Source organism: Ylistrum balloti, unplaced genomic scaffold (genome assembly GCF_031769215.1).
Source record: "Ylistrum balloti isolate Yb309-2 unplaced genomic scaffold, AGI_CSIRO_Ybal_v1 Utg369946, whole genome shotgun sequence".
Lineage (NCBI taxonomy): Eukaryota > Metazoa > Mollusca > Bivalvia > Pectinida > Pectinidae > Ylistrum > Ylistrum balloti.
Genome location: NW_026782051.1, coordinates 1116138 through 1136624, shown reverse-complemented (window position 1 = coordinate 1136624; position 20487 = coordinate 1116138). Strand labels below are relative to the sequence as shown.

At 35.1% G+C, this 20487-nt stretch overlaps 2 protein-coding genes across 2 annotated transcripts; one reads left to right on the top strand and one right to left on the bottom strand.

Annotated features, from left to right (window-relative positions):
- The first annotated feature begins 965 nt into the window (after nucleotides 1–965).
- Nucleotides 966–5936, top strand: LOC132547338 (uncharacterized). Its single transcript, XM_060211103.1, has 6 exons — nucleotides 966–1013; nucleotides 1454–1556; nucleotides 1982–2586; nucleotides 2924–3158; nucleotides 4632–4960; nucleotides 5839–5936. The coding sequence occupies exons 1-6, from the start codon at nucleotides 966–968 to the stop codon at nucleotides 5863–5865; spliced, it is 1347 nt and encodes a 448-aa protein (XP_060067086.1). The 3' UTR covers nucleotides 5866–5936.
- Nucleotides 5937–12455: 6519 nt separating this feature from the next.
- LOC132547339 (coiled-coil domain-containing protein 89-like) lies at nucleotides 12456–20207 on the bottom strand. The gene is made up of 7 exons (XM_060211104.1): nucleotides 20135–20207; nucleotides 17669–18141; nucleotides 16793–16923; nucleotides 16387–16523; nucleotides 16053–16135; nucleotides 14332–14425; nucleotides 12456–12573 (listed from the first exon to the last, which is right to left on the bottom strand). Exons 1-7 carry the CDS (start codon nucleotides 20192–20194, stop codon nucleotides 12487–12489), a joined length of 1065 nt encoding a protein of 354 aa, XP_060067087.1. The 5' UTR covers nucleotides 20195–20207; the 3' UTR covers nucleotides 12456–12486.
- Between the last annotated feature and the right edge of the window lie 280 nt (nucleotides 20208–20487).

Genomic DNA, 20487 nt, shown 5'->3' with positions numbered 1-20487 from the left:
AATGTAGATTCAAATTCCATAAAACAAGGCAAACTACGAACAAAAAATAAAGATTTACACAGAGACACCTGGAAAAGAATGAGAATAACTAATGCTCATGCTTAACTTGACGCTGGCAAATTATGTCCCTAGTGGTGGTATTTTTTTTCGAAGAAGTGTTTTTTGGGGTTGTTTTTTTTTAAAACATTGATATTACAGTCAAAACTTTATCACAATGTTCTATGTCTCTTTCGTTGTGGAAACTGGCTGCTGGGGGGAAATGCGATATCTTAAAACAATTTCAAGTGGTATATCATCCAGAAAAGTGTCATCGTCGGTAACCCGCCACGGTCCTGACGCTCACGTGCGGACCGTGGGTTATAGACGATGTTAGAATATTTTCCGCCCCTGTCTGTGAAGAGGCTAAGTGAGGAGAGGGTGGATGTCTTTAAATACGAACATTTAAGAGGTCAGAGTGTGAGCTCGATTTTTTTTCTCATAGATGATGCACCCTTCTATGGCATCATGGACATTAAAAAGATATACAAGTCCGCGATTATACATGCATGGATACGACCCTAGTATTTCATTACAAAGAGCAAGAATTGGAAGTGAAACATAACTATTTGGCAATACTACAAAATTAGGAACGTCTGATTCCTTCGGACAAATTAATTTTCGGTCGGTAAAGTCTATGATATATTCAGTTGTATTTTTCTCTAAAATTTCAAAAGACCTTTCATGCAAATTCTAGAATAAATGACGATGCTGGTATCTCAATATTGAATTCTTGGGCGAAATGGTTGAAACGATTTAACTATGATTTGGGAGCAACGCAGGATTTTGGGCGAATCGTCTGCAACTCATAATCACGTATACGCTTGAATCGAAAGTAAAAAGAAACATGTGTAACTTAAGCGCCTTAGCAACATGTTTTGTTTATATATGGTTTCCCTTCACATCCGGTGCATACCATAAGCTGAAACATGTCACGTAAAAACGATCGAGCGAAAAAGACTGAGCTTGCAGAGAAGGTAGAAACCTCATTCACTATATGAAAAATTACATTGCTATGGCTTCAAGTCAGATGATTGGTATATATGAAATATTCGAGTTCAGAGGGTTTATTTAGTTATTGGACGATAAACGATTCAGGATCATATTCAACAGTTCAAGTCTTAAACTTTCTAACAAACTTTAATTTTGATAACTAATAATGTAATTTACAAAAATATACAAACATTTCCTGTGAGCAGGTAAAAGAGATACAAATGCGACATTGATAACTAATAATGTAATTTACAAAAATATACAAACATTTCCTGTGAGAGATACAAATGCGACATTGATAACTAATAATGTAATTTACAAAAATATACAAACATTTCCTGTGAGCAGGTAAAAGAGATACAAATGCGACATTGATAACTAATAATGTAATTTACAAAAATATACAAACATTTCCTGTGAGCAGGTAAAAGAGATACAAATGCGACAGAAAAACTGGTTTAAAGAACGTGAAGCACATTTGGAAGGAAAAAGGAACTCTCCTCCTGTCAAAGACCTAACCGACAATAGTAAGTTTGAGTAAAATTTTAGATTTCAAACATGTCTGTGTAGTATTCCGTTCCATACGGTGGATGAGTGGCTATAATAATTGTAGAAAATCACATGAACATGTGTTGTTCTACATAAATGCGCATGTAATAAATCTTTCAAATTGTGCTTGTATCAATACTGACAAAACTGTAACAAATTAAGTGCCTTTTGTGTTTTTTTCATATTTCGGTGAACAAATGGCAAAAAAAAAAAAATAAATAAACAAACAAAAAAAGAAAAACAGCTGTTTGATGAGAAAGTAATTTGCACATGATATATGTATATGTGAAATGTATGTGTAATTGTGTAGTAATTGCTGTTCTGTATAAACTTGTATTGATTCTTCTTTTCTTTTTATCTTATGCATATCAACTGTAAACTGGTATGACTATTATTATTTCAGGAACATCCAAGAAGGAGGATCAAAATCTTTCGACTAAAAGTAGAACTGGAACAGGTGAATTTCATCTTCAAGATAAACCAAGAGTATCTGAGAAATCTGTTGCTGCATTAGGTAGTAGAGTACAACCTAAGGGGAAATTCAAACACTGGTTAGAAGCCAGAGAGTTGAAGAAAGGAAAAGATGAAGAGTTGGATGAGAACAGAGAATCTGTTAATATTCTAAGAGTATCCAGTTCCAGAAGCCCTGAATTTGCTAGTCCAGAGTCTGATTACTATGACAATCCAAGGACCACAGGTTCCTCACAGGGAGAACCATACAGGACTTTTAGTGAGAGGACAGGGAGGGAAGCCATGAATACGTTGATGTCCCACCAGGATTTTGATGCTCTAGCAGACAGTATTGTAGCCAGGGTCAGACAGGGTATTAACATGGACAGTCGTTCTGGAGAGGATACACATGTCTGGCCAAAAGGCATAACTCCTACGCAATCATCTGTCCAGAACAGGGGCCTAAAAGGTCACAGAGAGGCCAAAACAAGAGATAGAAATGTTCATAAAGATGTTGATACATCAAGTCATCACTGCCCTTGTTGTCGACATCTGATGGTAGATATCAATTTTATCTGCACTGCATTACAACAGACATATTGATATAACTTGAATAGAAATTATCTGCAGTATTGCGGAATAAATACATTCACTCATTCACTCTCTGCATACAAAAAATGCATTTTGTTTTCAAATATTCAGCTGTTCCATTAAGTTGTTCAGTTGTAGGATTTTTTTTAATGTTTTTTGTTGGTTTTTTTTTTTTTTTTTTTCCCCTGATAAGACTTGACAGTTTCTGGACATCTGAGCATTTCAATAACAGGTAAAGAAATATTTATCATTACTGGTAATGAATGAAATCACAAAGGTTCACATGATGTATATTTCCTTACAGTTGCCACCAAGTAATGCACCCTTAATCAACATCCCATGTGGCCATAGTGTCTGTGAGAAATGTTGTGAGAGGACTGAGCTCTGTCCATCATGTCATTGTCATGTGACCACAAAGACATGTAACTTAATGCTGCTACAGATTATTCAAGGATACCACAAGGAAAAGTCTAGAAGAAATGAGCTCAATCATGCAACAAAGTCATACAGTCCAGAGAACTACAATGAGAAACATTCTTGTAAGTATATAACAGCTTTTTATTTCATTATATAATGTAACCCATCAATTTAACACTAATAATGGTATTGGCAACTTTCTGTCAAAGTTATATTAATGATATGTCATAGTACCTTCTTCAATACATGATTGACTGGGACTGTCCAATGATGATGGACACAAAACAGAAGCCTTTCAATACTTTTCAGATTAAGTTCAAACAATTTTATTTTTTAATTCAATGTCAATTCTTTTGGTTGTTAATGGGTCTCATACAGACATTTTAATCATTTAAGACAAACTTTTTTTATAAAGAAATAAAGGTAATGTTTTTTTGTGTCTGCCATATGTCTATCTGATAACAAAAGCCAAACCATTTCTTAATTTCATCCAAATTTGAATATGACATTCCTGGCTTCTTTCACTGAAAAAGCTGCTGACTAGTAAAGGTAATCCTTGTCTGTGCATCCTTAAAATCATCACTCCTGGAATTTCAAGAATGAAGACGATGATATGTTTTAAATGGTTCTCAGTATTAGATTATGACTTATTTATAAATATCCAGATGTTTATACTTTTGTTTTTACAAAATGACTGCAAACAATTCACATCACCGACTTTGGTTTCATTCTCTAATTTTGATTTCAGTGCCTTATGTTTGGTAAAATTGAAGGTATAAGTACCTGTATTCTTTGTGTATATATGTCTACTTATATACTATCAAGGAAATAATAACAAAAATACGAACACATGAATTGTGGAATTTTTGAGGCAGTCTGCCTCTTTATCAAGATACAAATATTACATGAATTGTATCATAAACATAGAACATAAAAGAAACACAAAGTTCTAAAGTAAAACCTAAACGAAAATAGTAGGGACAATATGGGCACAAACAAAGACAGAAACAAAGTAGACAGAAATAACAGGCAAACAATAGTATGGATATACTGGAGCACAACACAGTAATATACATACAGTACCAATACTGAAAGTACTGTTGATATTACTTACTAGATTCCATCTTTCACACTGAACTAACATAACCTATGTTGTGATCTGCTATATCCAAATTACCATTTGTGTAATACATATAATTTCAGGTCTATTATCAAGTAACATGCCTTTGCATACACATGAATATTATTGAACAACATGAAGTTAAATAAATCTCATTGGGTAACATGTAAGTACATATATTTTATTGGATAACATACAATTACATATATCTTATCAGTAACAGGTAATTTCTTACATCTTATTGAGTAATATGTAATTACATGTATCTTACTGGACAACAAATTCTGGGTAAATACATACGTTTGATCAGGTATCATGTAATTACATACATCTTATCAGGTATCATGTAATTACATAAATATCTTATCAGGGAACATGTATTTACATATATATCTTAATGAGTGAGATGTAGTTACACTAGATATATATATATATTAAAACTAAGTAAGTTTTTGTTTTCTTTTTTTTTTCAAAGTGAGTTCTAAATCATACAGAGAACAGCAGGAGAACTTGATAGCCCGACAGGATGTGATGCTAACCGAGGCTGAAAGCATAAAAGGCAAAATGGAAAAACTATCAGATCAAATACATAGGCAACAGCGACAGGTACAAAGTATTTCCCAGGAAGAAACTAAGATAAGAAAGCAGATAAAAGAGTTAGAAGACAAGTTACAACAGCTGACATCACACAGGGAGGCATATTCCCAGGAACAGGATCAGCTTCAGGGAAAGTACAACTCTGAAGCCAACAGACTGAATCTAATAAAGGAAACACTTTTAACACTGGAAATAGAGATAGAGAAGGTATGTATCAGTCACTGTGTATCAAAACCCTCATAACAGTCTAATACTGGAGATAGGGAATGTATGTATAGGTCAATGTGTATCAAAACCCTCATAACAGTCTAACGATGGATGTAGAGAAAGTATATATAGGTCAATGTGTATCAAAACCCTCATAACAGTCTAACACTGGAGATAGGGAATGTATGTATCAGTCACTGTGTATCAAAACCCTCATAACAGTCTAACACTGGATATAGAGAATGTATGTATAGGTTACTGTGTATCAAAACCCTCATAACAGTCTAACGATGGATATAGGGAATGTATGTATCAGTCACTGTGTATCAAAACCCTCATAACAGTCTAACACTGGATATAGAGAAGGTATGTATCAGTCACTGTGTATCAAAACCCTCATAACAGTCTAACACTGGAGATAGGGAATGTATGTATCAGTCACTGTGTATCAAAACCCTCATAACAGTCTAACACTGGATATAGAGAAAGTATGTATCAGTCACTGTGTATCAAAACCCTCATAACAGTCTAACACTGGATATAGAGAAGGTATGTATAGGTTACTGTGTATCAAAACCCTCATAACAGTCTAACGATGGATATAGAGAGAGTATATATAGGTCAATGTGTATCAAAACCCTCAAAACAGTCTAACGATGGATATAGAGAAGGTATGTACAATTGTGCTAATAGTGCTAAGTGTTGTCTGAAAGTGTATCAGGTATTATTAAGATCATTCAGCTCACTAACACATCAGGCACTCTTTATTTTACCGGTTAACATAAATGTCCTTTTTCTATATGTAAATAACAAACATTATACATATGCATACTATAATTTGTTATTACATTTTGTGATCTTGGTTTGTACTTGGACAGGTTCAGCTGCTTGCAGAGGAAAGGTGATTGATAGACTTGTGTTCCAGATGACCATTCTAAATAACAGAAATATAGTGTGACAGTGTTCCTGAGAGTTACCGAAAGTATAAAAAAAAAACTGTATCAGTCCAGGACATACAATTTTACAGCAAAATCAAAGTTATTGATTTCAGGCATTAACTTTCATTGTTTATGAGTGTCCATTACACTGTTAGTGATGAAAGAACAATATTTCTGTAGCAGTAGTACTTATGTAGTATCATATTGTGAAATGTATACCGGTATATGTGTGGGTATACGAAGATTGCTCTATGGTACACAATACATTTTGAATGGACTTCCATGAAAAATTAACTTTACAAATGACTTATTCTTAAAAGTAGAGAAGTGTTTGAAATATTCAAAATCAGAAAAATATTCTTCCTCTCGTGAAATTCACTGGGAATACTGTTAAGGTGCTTTCTTTCAATGAATTGAAATTAAAAGGTTTCATTAAAGACAAGGATGGTTTTCTTCAATTAACTTGTTTTTTTTTAAATTTTTTTCTTCTCTTCTTTTCTTGTGTAATCTTATTCTGTTGTCAAAAGTAGAAAGAAATAGAAACCTGGAGATTTCACAACCTTGATTAATGATAACCATACCTACAAACAAAACATGTAATGTATGGTGATATTATACAGTTGATTGAGCTGCAGGTAAACCTTATTTTCGCTGCTACTCTCTGTCTGGATTTCCACAGGAATTGTGGGTGAATTGTTTTTTACATATCAAGGGAGATAAGTCAAAGGAGACCCGTGAGTAGTGGACTGGTGTTTTACAAGCCAGTGTATTGAGCAAATGCTTTAGTTAGGTTAAGCCTTTTGGTCATTCTCTACATTATTCCTTGTTTACATTTAATGTTAAAACATTTTTTTTAACAGATTTATACTATACTTTAGTTAATATATTTCAAATTGTTTGGATCAATAAAAGATAAAAGACTTGATGGGTAATTTACATTTTATTTGTATACAGGGTAACACCAACATCTGTAGACCCTCCATCAATTATCACAAGTAAATAATAGGTACCAGGACTATTCCCAACACATCTTACTTGCAATGGTACTAAATAGAATATGTAATGTATCTGCTATTCAATTACTATTTTTTCCAAACCACTTTGGCAATCAAGAATTAAATAATTTTATGCATGTTATTGATCTCATTCTTATCATCAAAGCACTGGAGGGGAAAAAAAATTAAAATGATGAATAAATAACTAAACAGAAACATATAAAAAGTATTGTCTTAAAATTAAACATTTACACAGATACATAATAATCTACAAATGTATTTATTACCTTCACAGAATACAAATACTTTAAAATCTGATCATAAATTTATGAAATGACTAATTTGAATATCCAAATTATTGTCTAATATGACAATTATATCATATTCTGGTGCCCATATGGTCTAGCTGTTCTAAATATAAAAACATCATTCTGTTAGATATCAACATGTACATGACAATTTCTTATCCTGTCAGCTGAAAGAAAAATGCTGACATAAAATTATATAATATGGTCAAATGAATTTATCTATTTTACATAATTATATAAACATATGCAATTGTATATCATTATTATACTATTCCCTCTCTACTCATTTTCTTCAAGACAGCAAGACCATAATACATAAAGTGTATGTTAAATTCATTGAATAGATAAACAAATATAGCATTATGCTGCAAGTAAAAATTGCAGAAACTATAGATATATCAATGAGTATTCAACAAATTAGAGCCTTAAGAAAAGATTACCACACATATTCAATCGGGAAAAGTTGTCACTATTATAATACTGACCCAGCAAATCTAAATCTGGGAATGTCCAGTGACTGATGTCATATCATGACTAATGTTGGATCCATCAGCAACCAGTCCTGGTACTGAACTGTGTGTCACTGTACCTACTAGTAATGACCTGTACATCACTGTGCCTACTAGTAATGACCTGTACCAGTCTTGGTACTGACCTGTGTGTCACTGTACCTACTAGTAATGACCTGTACCAGTCCTGGTACTGACCTGTGTGTCACTGTACCTACTAGTAATGACCTGTACCTGTCCTGGTATTGACCTGTACGTCACTGAGCCTACTAGTAATGACCTGTACCAGTCCTGGTACTGACCTGTGCATCACTGTACCTACTAGTAATGACCTGTAACAGTCCTGGTACTGACTTGTGCATCACTGTACCTACTAGTAATGACCTGTACGTCGCTGTGCCTACTAGTAATGACCTGTACCAGTCTTTGTACTGACCTGTACGTCACTGAGCCTACTAGTAATGACCTGTACCAGTCCTGGTACTGACCTGTACATCGCCCTGCCTACTAGTAATGACCTGTACCAGTCTTGGTACTGACCTGTGTGTCACTGTACTCACTAGTTGTGACATGTACCAGTCCTGGTACTGACCTGTGTGTCACTGTACTCACTAGTTATGACATGTACCAGTCCTGGTATTGACTTGTATGTTAGTGTACTCATTAGTTGTGACATGTAACAGTCCTGGAACTGACCTGTATGTTAGTGTACTCACTAGTTGTGACATGTAACAGTCCTGGTACTGACCTGTATGTTAGTGTACTCATTAGTTGTGACATGTACCAGTCCTGGTATTGACTTGTATGTTAGTGTACTCATTAGTTGTGACATGTAACAGTCCTGGAACTGACCTGTATGTTAGTGTACTCACTAGTTGTGACATGTAACAGTCCTGGAACTAACCTGTATGTTAGTGTACTCATTAGTTGTGACATGTAACAGTCCTGGAACTGACCTGTATGTTAGTGTACTCACTAGTTGTGACATGTAACAGTCCTGGTACTGACCTGTATGTTAGTGTAATCACTAGTTGTGACATGTAACAGTCCTGGTACTGACCTGTATGTTAGTGTACTCATTAGTTGTGACATGTACCAGTCCTGGTATTGACTTGTATGTTAGTGTACTCATTAGTTGTGACATGTAACAGTCCTGGTACTGACCTGTACATCGCTGTGCCTACTAGTAATGACCTGTACCAGTCTTGGTACTGACCTGTGTGTCACTGTACTCACTAGTTGTGACATGTACCAGTCCTGGTACTGACCTGTGTGTCACTGTACTCACTAGTTATGACATGTACCAGTCCTGGTATTGACTTGTATGTTAGTGTACTCATTAGTTGTGACATGTAACAGTCCTGGAACTGACCTGTATGTTAGTGTACTCACTAGTTGTGACATGTAACAGTCCTGGAACTGACCTGTATGTTAGTGTACTCACTAGTTGTGACATGTAACAGTCCTGGAACTGACCTGTATGTTAGTGTACTCACTAGTTGTGACATGTAACAGTCCTGGTACTGACCTGTATGTTAGTGTAATCACTAGTTGTGACATGTAACAGTCCTGGAACTGACCTGTATGTTAGTGTACTCACTAGTTGTGACATGTAACAGTCCTGGTACTGACCTGTATGTTAGTGTAATCACTAGTTGTGACATGTAACAGTCCTGGAACTGACCTGTATGTTAGTGTACTCACTAGTTGTGACATGTAACAGTCCTGGAACTGACCTGTATGTTAGTGTACTCACTAGTTGTGACATGTAACAGTCCTGGAACTGACCTGTATGTTAGTGTACTCACTAGTTGTGACATGTAACAGTCCTGGTACTGACCTGTATGTTAGTGTACTCACTAGTTGTGACATGTAACAGTCCTGGAACTGACCTGTATGTTAGTGTACTCACTAGTTGTGACATGTAACAGTCCTGGTACTGACCTGTATGTTAGTGTAATCACTAGTTGTGACATGTAACAGTCCTGGAACTGACCTGTATGTTAGTGTACTCACTAGTTGTGACATGTAACAGTCCTGGTACTGACCTGTATGTTAGTGTAATCACTAGTTGTGACATGTAACAGTCCTGGAACTGACCTGTATGTTAGTGTACTCACTAGTTGTGACATGTAACAGTCCTGGAACTGACCTGTATGTTAGTGTACTCACTAGTTGTGACATGTAACAGTCCTGGAACTGACCTGTATGTTAGTGTACTCACTAGTTGTGACATGTAACAGTCCTGGAACTGACCTGTATGTTAGTGTAATCACTAGTTGTGACATGTAACAGTCCTGGTACTGACCTGTACATTATTGGACTAAGATTTTATTTCCAATAAGAAACACTTTTGTATTGTTATACTCGTACAATCAAAATTCTAACATACATACAATGTTACTTTGGCTTTAATTTAACAATATATACCTTATACTGGACTAAATATTGTGAGAAAGTGATGTGGACTTTTGTTCTGTTTCTTTGAGAGAAGGCACATGTACCACACAATATAACAATCAAAATTTACATTTAAAAGCTTGCAATATGGACGGCTGAATTTTGGATATATACATAACACAAAACTTCATATACAATATCATACAGACAGTGCTCCTCATTAGGCAACACTACAAATCTAGCCAACATTACATCCAACATTTAAAGTCAAGAAATTCAACATTTCAATCACAAACAAACAACTCCTGACCTTTTCCTGAATGATTTTTCATTAAATATTATACTTTTAACAGTACTTACAAATATTCACATATCCTGTGGGAAACTGAGATAAAAATAATGCTGGACAATCTAGGCACGATTCTGATGAAGGCTATTGATAAATAAATTAATATATATAAACAATGTACACATTTTAAACAACATGTCTGAAAACATATGCAAGTGGCACCTTGTATGAAAAACCTCTTACCTTTACCTTATATAATATTTCTATTCAGTAATATATATATGTTTGTAAGAAGCACTTCAATCATGATTACACATTACAATATATAATTTATCAATAATAAGAATTCCTCTATTAAGGATATATCAGCAGTCTCTATTATATCTAATACTGAATAATAAACATCTGTATATACTCAATACTATGCTGTCTGTAAGAATTGCACTAAAAATGACCGTAACAATCTGGCTAAGTATAGTGTGTGGTGATTCCATTTCTGGACAAGTGAATTCCGAGTGCCTCTACTTCTACCCAATATTCAGTCTGTGTTGCTCTCTCAGGAAGCCCCTCACCCACCCCTCTTTTTAAATTTAGATCCCTTTTGTAGTCCCTTTCTAAACCCTAGACCCTGACACCCCCTTTCTTATATTTAAAATCTGAACCACCTTTCAGAAGTTAAGATTCATGTTGCCACCTTTCAGAATTTAAGACTCCTATTGCCAACTTTCAGAAGTTAAGACTCCTGTTGCCACCTTTAGGAAGTTAAGACTCCTGTTGCCACCTTAAAGAAGTTAAGACTCATGTTGCCACCTTTCAGAAGTTAAGAGTACTGTTGCCACTTTTCAGAAGTTTAGACCCCTTTTGCCACCTTTCAGAAGTTGACTCATGTTGCCACCTTTCAGAAGTTAAGACTACTGTTGCCACTTTTCAGAAGTTTAGACTCCTTTTGCCACCTTTCAGAAGTTAAGACTACTGTTGCCACCTTTCAGAAGTTAAGACTACTGTTGCCACCTTTCAAAAGTTCAGACTCCTTTTGCCACCTTTCAGAAGTTAAGACTACTGTTGCCACTTTTCAGAAGCTTAGACTCCTTTTGCCACCTTTCAGAAGTTAAGACTTACCACCTTTCAGAAGTTAAGACTACTGTTGCCACTTTTCAGAAGTTTAGACTCCTTTTGCCACCTTTCAGAAGTTAAGACTACTGTTGCCACCTTTCAGAAGTTAAGACTCCTGTTGCCTCTTTACCATAACAAAATTAAGACTATTAATACTGTGAAACTTTTGCCACAGTTTAGCTTTTCCTGTTTTGTCTTTTCACCAATCAGTGGAAAATAACAGATTGAAAAGCTGGATGTTATTGTAATTTAGTAGCCTAAGAGAATCGGTGAGTTTCAATCTGTCAAAAATTTATTATTAAAAAAGAGATGAAATTTGCAAGAAAACTCTGAAACAGCAAGGCAATTTGGCAAATTACTGCCCTCCTCCTAATGTGAAATTATAAGCCAATAATGCACTGCATGTGAATCCATGCCCCAAGTAAGAAGTTCTACTGACAAGTAGTGTAAGAGATGGAGTCTGGACAAAACTTTCCTTTGTGACTTACTTTGGACACACAGAACACATCTCACCAACCTGAACCTATACTCCACGAATAAAGTTCCAGTGACTTGTAGTTTCAGAAATAGAGCTAGGACCAGATAGCGGAAGGACAGACAGTAAGACAGAAGGACGGAAATGTACAAAGACAGAAGGAGAGAAAGATGGAAGGATGGAAAAACACAAAGTAAAGCTATACCCCCCTCACCCCCACCAAAGTTCTGTTTGGGGGATTAATACTTAATTGTATTGATATTCAACTCATATTTAACAGTCTTTGCAATTCTGAGCCTAAAATATTGAAATTGCTCATAAAATGTCCATTATGAACTTAAGGTAATAGTGATATTTCATTCTCCCATTTGAAAACACATATCACATATATATATCAATGTAAGTATAATTCTTATCTTAACAAATGGATTATTAAGATAAAGTATCTCAAAAGGTGTTGTTGTCCTCCAATATAAGAGTTATCTTCCCTTGATCCTGATCATCCGGCTAAGTTTCGTAATTTCTCATTAATATCCCGCTCTCTCTGCAGCAGGGCATTTGTGTGTTTCTTATAGGCCTCAAATTCCTGTTAGAACAAACAAATGAAATGAATCAATGACCTTATATGTATACTAAAAGGATAAAGAAACGCAGGGTGAACTTTCAACCAGAAATTAAGAATGATATTGGGCTTCATTTAAAATGAAATTTTGTATACTTACAGATAAATTAAAGCTCAAAAATTTCCAAAGTCTGTATTTTGCATCTGACAATTGGTTTAGAGGTACTAACGATTAAATTGAATGGACCCATAGGATTTTGAAATTGAAATTGAACTGAGTCATCAATATCTTGTGTGTCTGCCGTTTGCTGTGGTCACGGCCCTTATTCTTCTGGTCATAGAGTTCATGAGAGCGTTAATCCGTCTTATGGGGATGTAGTCCCACTCTTCAATCAGAGCTCTGGTCAACTGCTCTCAAGTAGCAGGGGGTGGCTGGCGCTTTCGAACCTGTCTATCCAACTGGTCCCAAAGATGCTCGATCGGGGACAAATCAGGGCTATATGGCAGCCAAGCTAGTGGTTGAATGTTGTTGTTGGCCAAAAAGACTTAGGAAATCCTTGCTACATGGGGCCTAGCATTATCCTGCTGGAGGGTTAGATTATGCTGCTGTAAGAAAGGGATAACATGGGGTCGGAAGATCTCATCTCTATACTTAGCTGCTGTTAAATTGCCATCAATAACAACCAATTGTGATTTTAATCCGTGTGAGATTCTTCCCCACACCATTACTGAACCACCCCCAAACCTATCCCTCTCTACAACGCAAGCATCCGTAAAACGTTCGCCACGATGTTGGTAGACACGTTGACGGCCGTCAGATTGATAAAGACAGAATCAAGACTCGTCCGTGAAGAAAACTTGTCTCAACTGCCTCAGTGGATACCGTCATGGAGCATGTGCAGCGACCCAGGCCATACGACGCTGACGTTGAGCAGGGTAAGATGTGGACATACGTAGGGGCGACATGCTCTTACACCAACTTCTCGTAATCGATTCCTTACAGTTTTTGAACTTATAGGATGCCCATGATTTCCACGAACATTAAGTGCACTCTCAATGGCAGTAAGGCGCCGATTACGCACATGAGAGATGACGATATAGCGATCCTGGCGTCGTGACGTTATGTGCAGACGTCCTGACCTAGGTCGATCGGCCAATCGCTCAGTTTCCCGAAGACGTCTTACAAGACGTTCTATGGTGGAAACATTAACACCAAATGCCTAGCAACCTGATTTTGCAGCTGTCTTTGCATCAGCATCTGAATGGCCTGACCCCTCTGAACTTCTGTGAGTCGTGCCATTCTTAAAACGAATCAAATTCTCAATTAATTTTAGGGAAGCAGTTGGTCTGTATAAAGACTAACGAAGAGTGACTTGACCAACGCTGCATGAGACCAGAAGAACACGGTGCACGAGATTCTTGTTTTTCCTTCCTCTATTTACCAGAGCTGCGCACTGTACCGTGACTAAATTTTCGATACATGACAAGGTGTAATATGACCTAATTACTCAATCCACAAAGTTTCACTTTATTTGGAGAACGCGTTTTCAAAATATCGGAATAAATATTACCTTGCTTTTCTTTATCCTTTCAGTATATGAATTGAACTCAGATCAATCTTCTTCCAAAAATACAAGATATTATTACAATTACTGGTTATTAGTATAAGTGTCTGAAGTAAAAAAGTTGATAAAAAGATGAACAAAACACCATATTTACATGTACTTTCTAGTAGTATGACTTTCAGCCAGGTGATCTGGCAATGGTTAGTATAAAACTTACACTCTGTATTTCCTTGTTTCTGACAGATGAATCTTCTAGATCTTCTCGGAGACGCCTCACCTGGAGGTTGGAATTCACAGCAGCTGCCTCTCGACTACAATCACATTAGAAGTAAACTATCATAGTAAATAGACAAAGAGGCATATAGAGTTAATGCACTTTATGAAGGTACATGCATCAAAGGAAACTTCTCTTAACTAGACTTATATCAACAGTGCTTGCTTTTCTGTGTAACTGTGATTTTTTGTTGTAGTTTTTATGAAATGTCCACCTTTCAGAATACTCATTATTACTTACTTAACAATTCAATAAAATCAATAAAGAAAAAATATAATTTCATATACAGCAATTGATACTATATGTTCAAAAATTCATCTACTTATGATACAGGTTTACACAATGCTGGCAATTTATGGGATGGCACTGACCAGCTACACAACATTTTATAGATATTAGATAGTGAAAGCTAAAAATATACATCAATATAGGAAGATACAACAATGAGACTTCAGTTCTACTTATCTGTTATCAAAAGCGTTGTAAGTAATATGTAAACAGTGGGTCAAGGTCATATTTATCAAAACAAAATTGTTTTAAATGTATTCAATGTAATCGAATGATAAAACTAAAGGATTGTTTTGCCTTGTATCCTATTACTCCCATGTGCCATATAGAATCTATTCATAGATGATCAAATAATTAATCTTCAACCGATGGACAGACGGATTGATAAACCGATGGACAGATGGATTGATAAACCGATGGATGGATGGATGAAAAAAACACTTTGATATATACAGTAACTTACAAATAATTAAAGAAAAAAAAACAATCAAAAGCAGAATATTTCAATTAGATATTAACAAAATCTCCCAAGTTTAGATAAATATCTTGATAACACCTAGAGAACAGGAATAGTGTTGGTGACATGGTTTGAATTAATTGATGTCAATATGTATACACTTTTCCGATAATATTTCAATAAACTAAAAGTTGTGAGATATCTTTTTTACAGATCTGTGGTAAAGCTTTTCTATACAGTGAAATAAGTTATCTGTAATGATGACAGAATGAAGTGCAACTATTCTGATATTCATCCAATACAACAAGTTTTACAATACAATTCATGCGAGACATTTTATAAAGATTCCAAATTAAATCATCAGTGTCTTTCTCTCTTTGTATAATATCATGAATATTAACAAATTTTTAACATGCAATCAGCATTAATACATGTAAAAGTAGATTGTGATCATTTTTGGTGATAAACATTGGTAACAAGATTGTACATGTTCACATAATGGTGCCAATTATAAACAAATATACCGAACTGGTCCTTGCAGCAGCTAATGTGACAACAAAGAAATGGAAAATTTTACGTCTTAATGCTTAACCATGACACCATTACATCATTACAAATATTTTGTTGAGTAATCGCGAATCAGTCTAAACATGTAAAGCCAAATTTACCTTATTGTTAAACAAAAATACATTTGTAGCACAAAGACATTCATTAGTCTGTTATTTTTTTTACATTAAAAGCAAAACAGTATTGCTTAAAATCTTTATAGATATCTTTATCAGATTGTTGTTCCTCTGGTAGAACATATTACTTAATTATACACAGGCACCAATACTTTCAGTATCAAATATCATTCATTGTGAGAAATGAATTTCTATAAAACATCAGCTGTATGTTTTATGATGGTTGAGAAACTTACTCAAACTTTTCCTCCATATTCCTCACAGCCTTTTCCATTTCCCCTATCCTCTGTTGTAACTTCTTATTCTCTGTCTGTTCTTTCTGCAGAAAATAGAAAATCTATTCTCATTTTCAGATATATTGTGGATTAAAATACAAGATGAAATTTTAAATTGTAATAGTGCAGCTAGTATACCAAACACCAAATTTATTGCCACAATCTCTCCCCTCTACCACCTCGCCCTGGGGGTGTCTCTCACACTTTAGGCCTGATAGCCAACTATATTACCTAACATTTACACACTTCAAAGTCAAGTTCTGTAAGAAAATACAGAGCCCAATAGATAACATACATGTACAATTTTTCCTCGCTGCATTGCCAGATCAAGCAGTTCATCCTTCTCCTTGGTAAGTTGCAGAATCTTCTGCTGAGTCTCAGCATCCAAGGTTTTCTTAGAGTCAGCCTGATTCTGTAGCTTGTAGTTTGCACCTACAAGCAAACACATACACATGTATATTAAATACATATGCTAAATTATGGAAAAACTTTATCTAAAAATACAACTTTTGTGTGTTAAAAAAGGTCAAAATCACATTTTTAACAGGTTAATAACTATTAATTGGTAATCTTAATCAATGTAATTTGGCAACTTTTTAAATTCTCTTCGACTCCTCTGAAAACCTTGTACAATGTATTTATCATTTATTTTTTTAGTAAAGTATTAAATACCCTGGGTTTTCATGAGGTACATGACCTACTTTTTAACCTCTCCTCTGCCTCGTGTAATTTGGCCTGTAGAGACTTCACATCCTTTTTGTGCTGGTCCTGTAATGCCCTGATATCACCCTGTAAAGCCTCTTCCTTCATACGAAACTCCTGTGTGTTATGTCTAAAATAAACAGCTAGTCTCAACAGCAAGTCAAATACAAAACAAAAGTGAGTGGGGCTGCTCACATAGATATACCCCATCCCATCATCATTTTCTTTTGATCTAAATCTATTAAGGGTTTAATGTATGAAGGGATCACACAAGGTTTAAACAAAAATGTGATCAAGGATGACCTTAAACAATGATCGCAAAGTTAGTTACAGGTTTTCCGTCTCCGCAACTCCTCTCGTTATTGTCTCACAAACAAACATCAATATTCTGACCACAAAAATCTAATCAGGTGTAGACTATGTTGGGGGTAATGATATGGTCTAAATATGGACTACATTTATCTATAGGTTTGTAAGATATCTTGTACACAAGATTAAAGCTGAAAATGGTGATCTTTTGACTTTTAACCTTGATCAACCATCACTGCCAAAATCTAAACAGGGGTAGACATTGGACGACTGATGCTATGATGTGAATATGAATTAATGCTGTGGGTTAATGAGACATCTTGTAATAATACTAGCTTTTCCACAAAAAAATTATCACAAATCAGACATTGACAAACAAACATTGTACCAATGTTATGATTTTCCAACAATTCATTTCCAATTTTAGGTAATGAAATTTTTTTTCTTTTGAATATTCATAGAATCGAAAATGATAGAAGAACAAAAACAAAGTTATTGTAGATGCATGCAACTGATAAGGTACTAAATACCTTTTGTAAAAGTTCTCACATTATAATGCTAGATACCTGTTGCGATGTTCCAGTGTATTACACTGTTCTTTGAGACTTCCAAGCTTTTTCGCCAGTTCACTTATTTGTTCATCCTTTTCAGCAATAGCACCAGAAAATATACGAGCATTTTCATCCCTTAACCGTGAATTTTCTTCTCGTAGATCTTTATTTGCTCTTTTATATTCGTCTTTTATTTTTATCATTTCTTGATGATTGGCTGCCAAGTCATCAAACCTAGAATTGAGTATGTTGTACTTCCTGATTTCTCCATCTAACATGTCTTTAGCCGAATCTCTGAAGCTGATCAGTTCTTCATTAATTCTGTCAACCGACTTTGTTTTGTTTGCAACTTCATCTGCACGCTGTTTCAAAATCATGATCAACTGAGACTGTTCATCAATACGAGAGCGAAGCATAGCTTTTTCAGTCTTATCATCAGCTGATAGCCCCTTCAACTTGGACAAATTCTGCTGCATGTCGGACATATCCTACATCAAAGAAAATTATTTTTAAAACTTTACAAATCACAATGAAACATCAATTGCTATAAATGTTTCAGAGTCAAATAATGCTACCCATTGTATTTTGAAACTAAGGGTACACGATAATACCCCTAACAATGTATTTTATAGTAATTCCTTGAAAACTCTGGGAACAAGATTAGAATTTATCCAATTTTAGGTTTTTTTACCCATCTTCATGGGTAAAAGGGAACAATGAAAGAGAAGAAATATACATTTATTATAAAGAAGTCATTTTTCAGGAGTTTTCAATAAACTTTGAATTAAGGATACAATAAGTTCTACACTACAGCAAACATTGAAGATCTTCTGCTTTAAACTGTCAACTACAGCATTAGCCATAAGCACATCCGACACACCAAAGATATGTTGAGGTTTGATACTGTCATTTTTCATAACACATTCTAAACATTAATTAGATATTCTAAGGAAAATACTTTTAATTGATGCCTTTGTAATCAATAATTATTGAAATTATGATTTGTATGAGTACAAAAATATGTACCATTACATACTTTTTTAGCTTAAAATCTATTTTGTTTTACTTTTTTAATTCTTGACCTAATTCTCTGCAAAAATGAAAGATAGATTATAGAGGGGAGGATGTGGTAGTGAAAAGAGTCAACTTTGTACTTATCTAGTACAGTACTGAGGTTGTTTGCAAAAATGACATTCAACAAGCCACCTGAACAGACAATGTATTTTTCACCATTAGATTCTACCATTCTGATCCATGTGGATCAAAATCAAATAGCATGTATCATGAGAGAGCAGAACACAAAATGAGTAAATTCTATTATCAGGCAAGAAGCAGGTAGGATTTGATACAAGAAAGAGGCACCAATGTATTCGTAAATAATGCATTAATATGTTAATTATCATTTCTGTCATTCAGCTGACAGATAGAGCATGCTTGATTGGATCAAATTGTAGAGCCATGCGACATCAGGATTTAGACTTTAGTTCCATTTTTGTCAAGGCAATCGACAATAATGTGTTTCCCTCATTTCTTCCACATTGGCACCCAAAGAAATCCCATGGATTGGAGAATTAATGTTCTCTTACACTGAACAAGTGTATCCATGCTTGTCTCATTGTATGGTTGAGACAGAGGAATCTCTCTTTCATATCTACAATGTCATGTCAATATGCAAAGCACAGAGACAAATGAAAGCTTACCTTATGAAGGTCAACCACATGTAAGAGAATGGTAACCATTCTTGATGAGATATTGGGATCTGAACCCTTGGGAAAAGGTCCCTAGACCTCACCTATGGCGTGAATTTTCCCATTATGGTCTTAATTGGTTTGAGATTAAGGAACTCTCAAGAAAAACCAAGGGAAGTAGCATGGAAGTAGTAGGTTAGTATGACATGGACATATAGAAATATTAATTACAGTGTCTGTCACACAGCTAACCAAATACTTTTGAAAATAGGAATATAAGTTATGGAACAAACTCTACACCTATCTACACCTGTCTAAATCTTTAATATTTGTGTAGGAGCAATCATATAAATAATAATAATCATATCATATAAATAAAAGTAGAAAGGATAAGGCACAACACACATGGATACGCTTGTAAAATTGCTTGCAAACTTTCTACTTTTATTTATTCTTCCCTGATGAGCACTGCTGAATACTTGAGTACCCACCCTTGGATCCCAACCGCCACTATATGGAACTGAATACCCTGCAGGGACGTTGGGCCTCCATCCCCTGTTGTTATATCATATAAATGGTCTTTTTTTAAAGTTTACTTTTCTAAAATTTCATCTAAATGCTGACGATTACTGTAAAATGGTCAGCGTGGTACATGCTATAAGCCGATGTAAAAGCAAATCATTCTATCTAATCTTTTTTAAGCTGACATCCGTAACTTCAAACCACTAGAGCAGGAAATGAGGGGACCGTCCTCCCACAGTCATACCCAGAGTAAAGGCCTTTTTGATGTCACCTTATCACTGTCCTCGACAATAGATCGGATGTCCTTTGGATTTCTTGTATTTGACGCCATGGTTATCGCATAATGAGTTGTCGAATGGCGTTGAAGAGGTGACACAATCGCACAAGATTTTAGATAAAGATATGCCTATCCCGTCCGAAAACTAAAAGCTTCGCATAGAAACATGACGCCGGAAGTGGTTACTGGACGGTAAAGAATTTTACGACTTATAGAAAATACAAATTAGAACAAAACTAATCATTTTGTGAAAAGATATACTTATTAGTTGATATGTTACTTAATTCTTCAAGCATAGTTATAATAACACCGGATTGGTTTTAGTGTTTATTGCGACTATCGTGAAT

Coding starts and splice junctions, on each gene's coding strand:
- LOC132547338 (XM_060211103.1), top strand. CDS start 966: ATGTCACGTAAAAACGATCGAGCGAAAAAGACTGAGCTTGCAGAGAAG. Junction 3,159..4,631: donor CTACAATGAGAAACATTCTT/GTAAGTATATAA, acceptor TTTTTTTCAAAG/TGAGTTCTAAATCATACAGA. Junction 4,961..5,838: donor TGGAAATAGAGATAGAGAAG/GTATGTATCAGT, acceptor GTACTTGGACAG/GTTCAGCTGCTTGCAGAGGA.
- LOC132547339 (XM_060211104.1), bottom strand. CDS start 20,194: ATGGCGTCAAATACAAGAAATCCAAAGGACATCCGATCTATTGTCGAG. Junction 18,142..20,134: donor TTGTCGAGGACAGTGATAAG/GTGACATCAAAA, acceptor TCTTTGATGTAG/GATATGTCCGACATGCAGCA. Junction 16,136..16,386: donor AGCGAGGAAAAATTGTACAT/GTATGTTATCTA, acceptor TATTTTCTGCAG/AAAGAACAGACAGAGAATAA.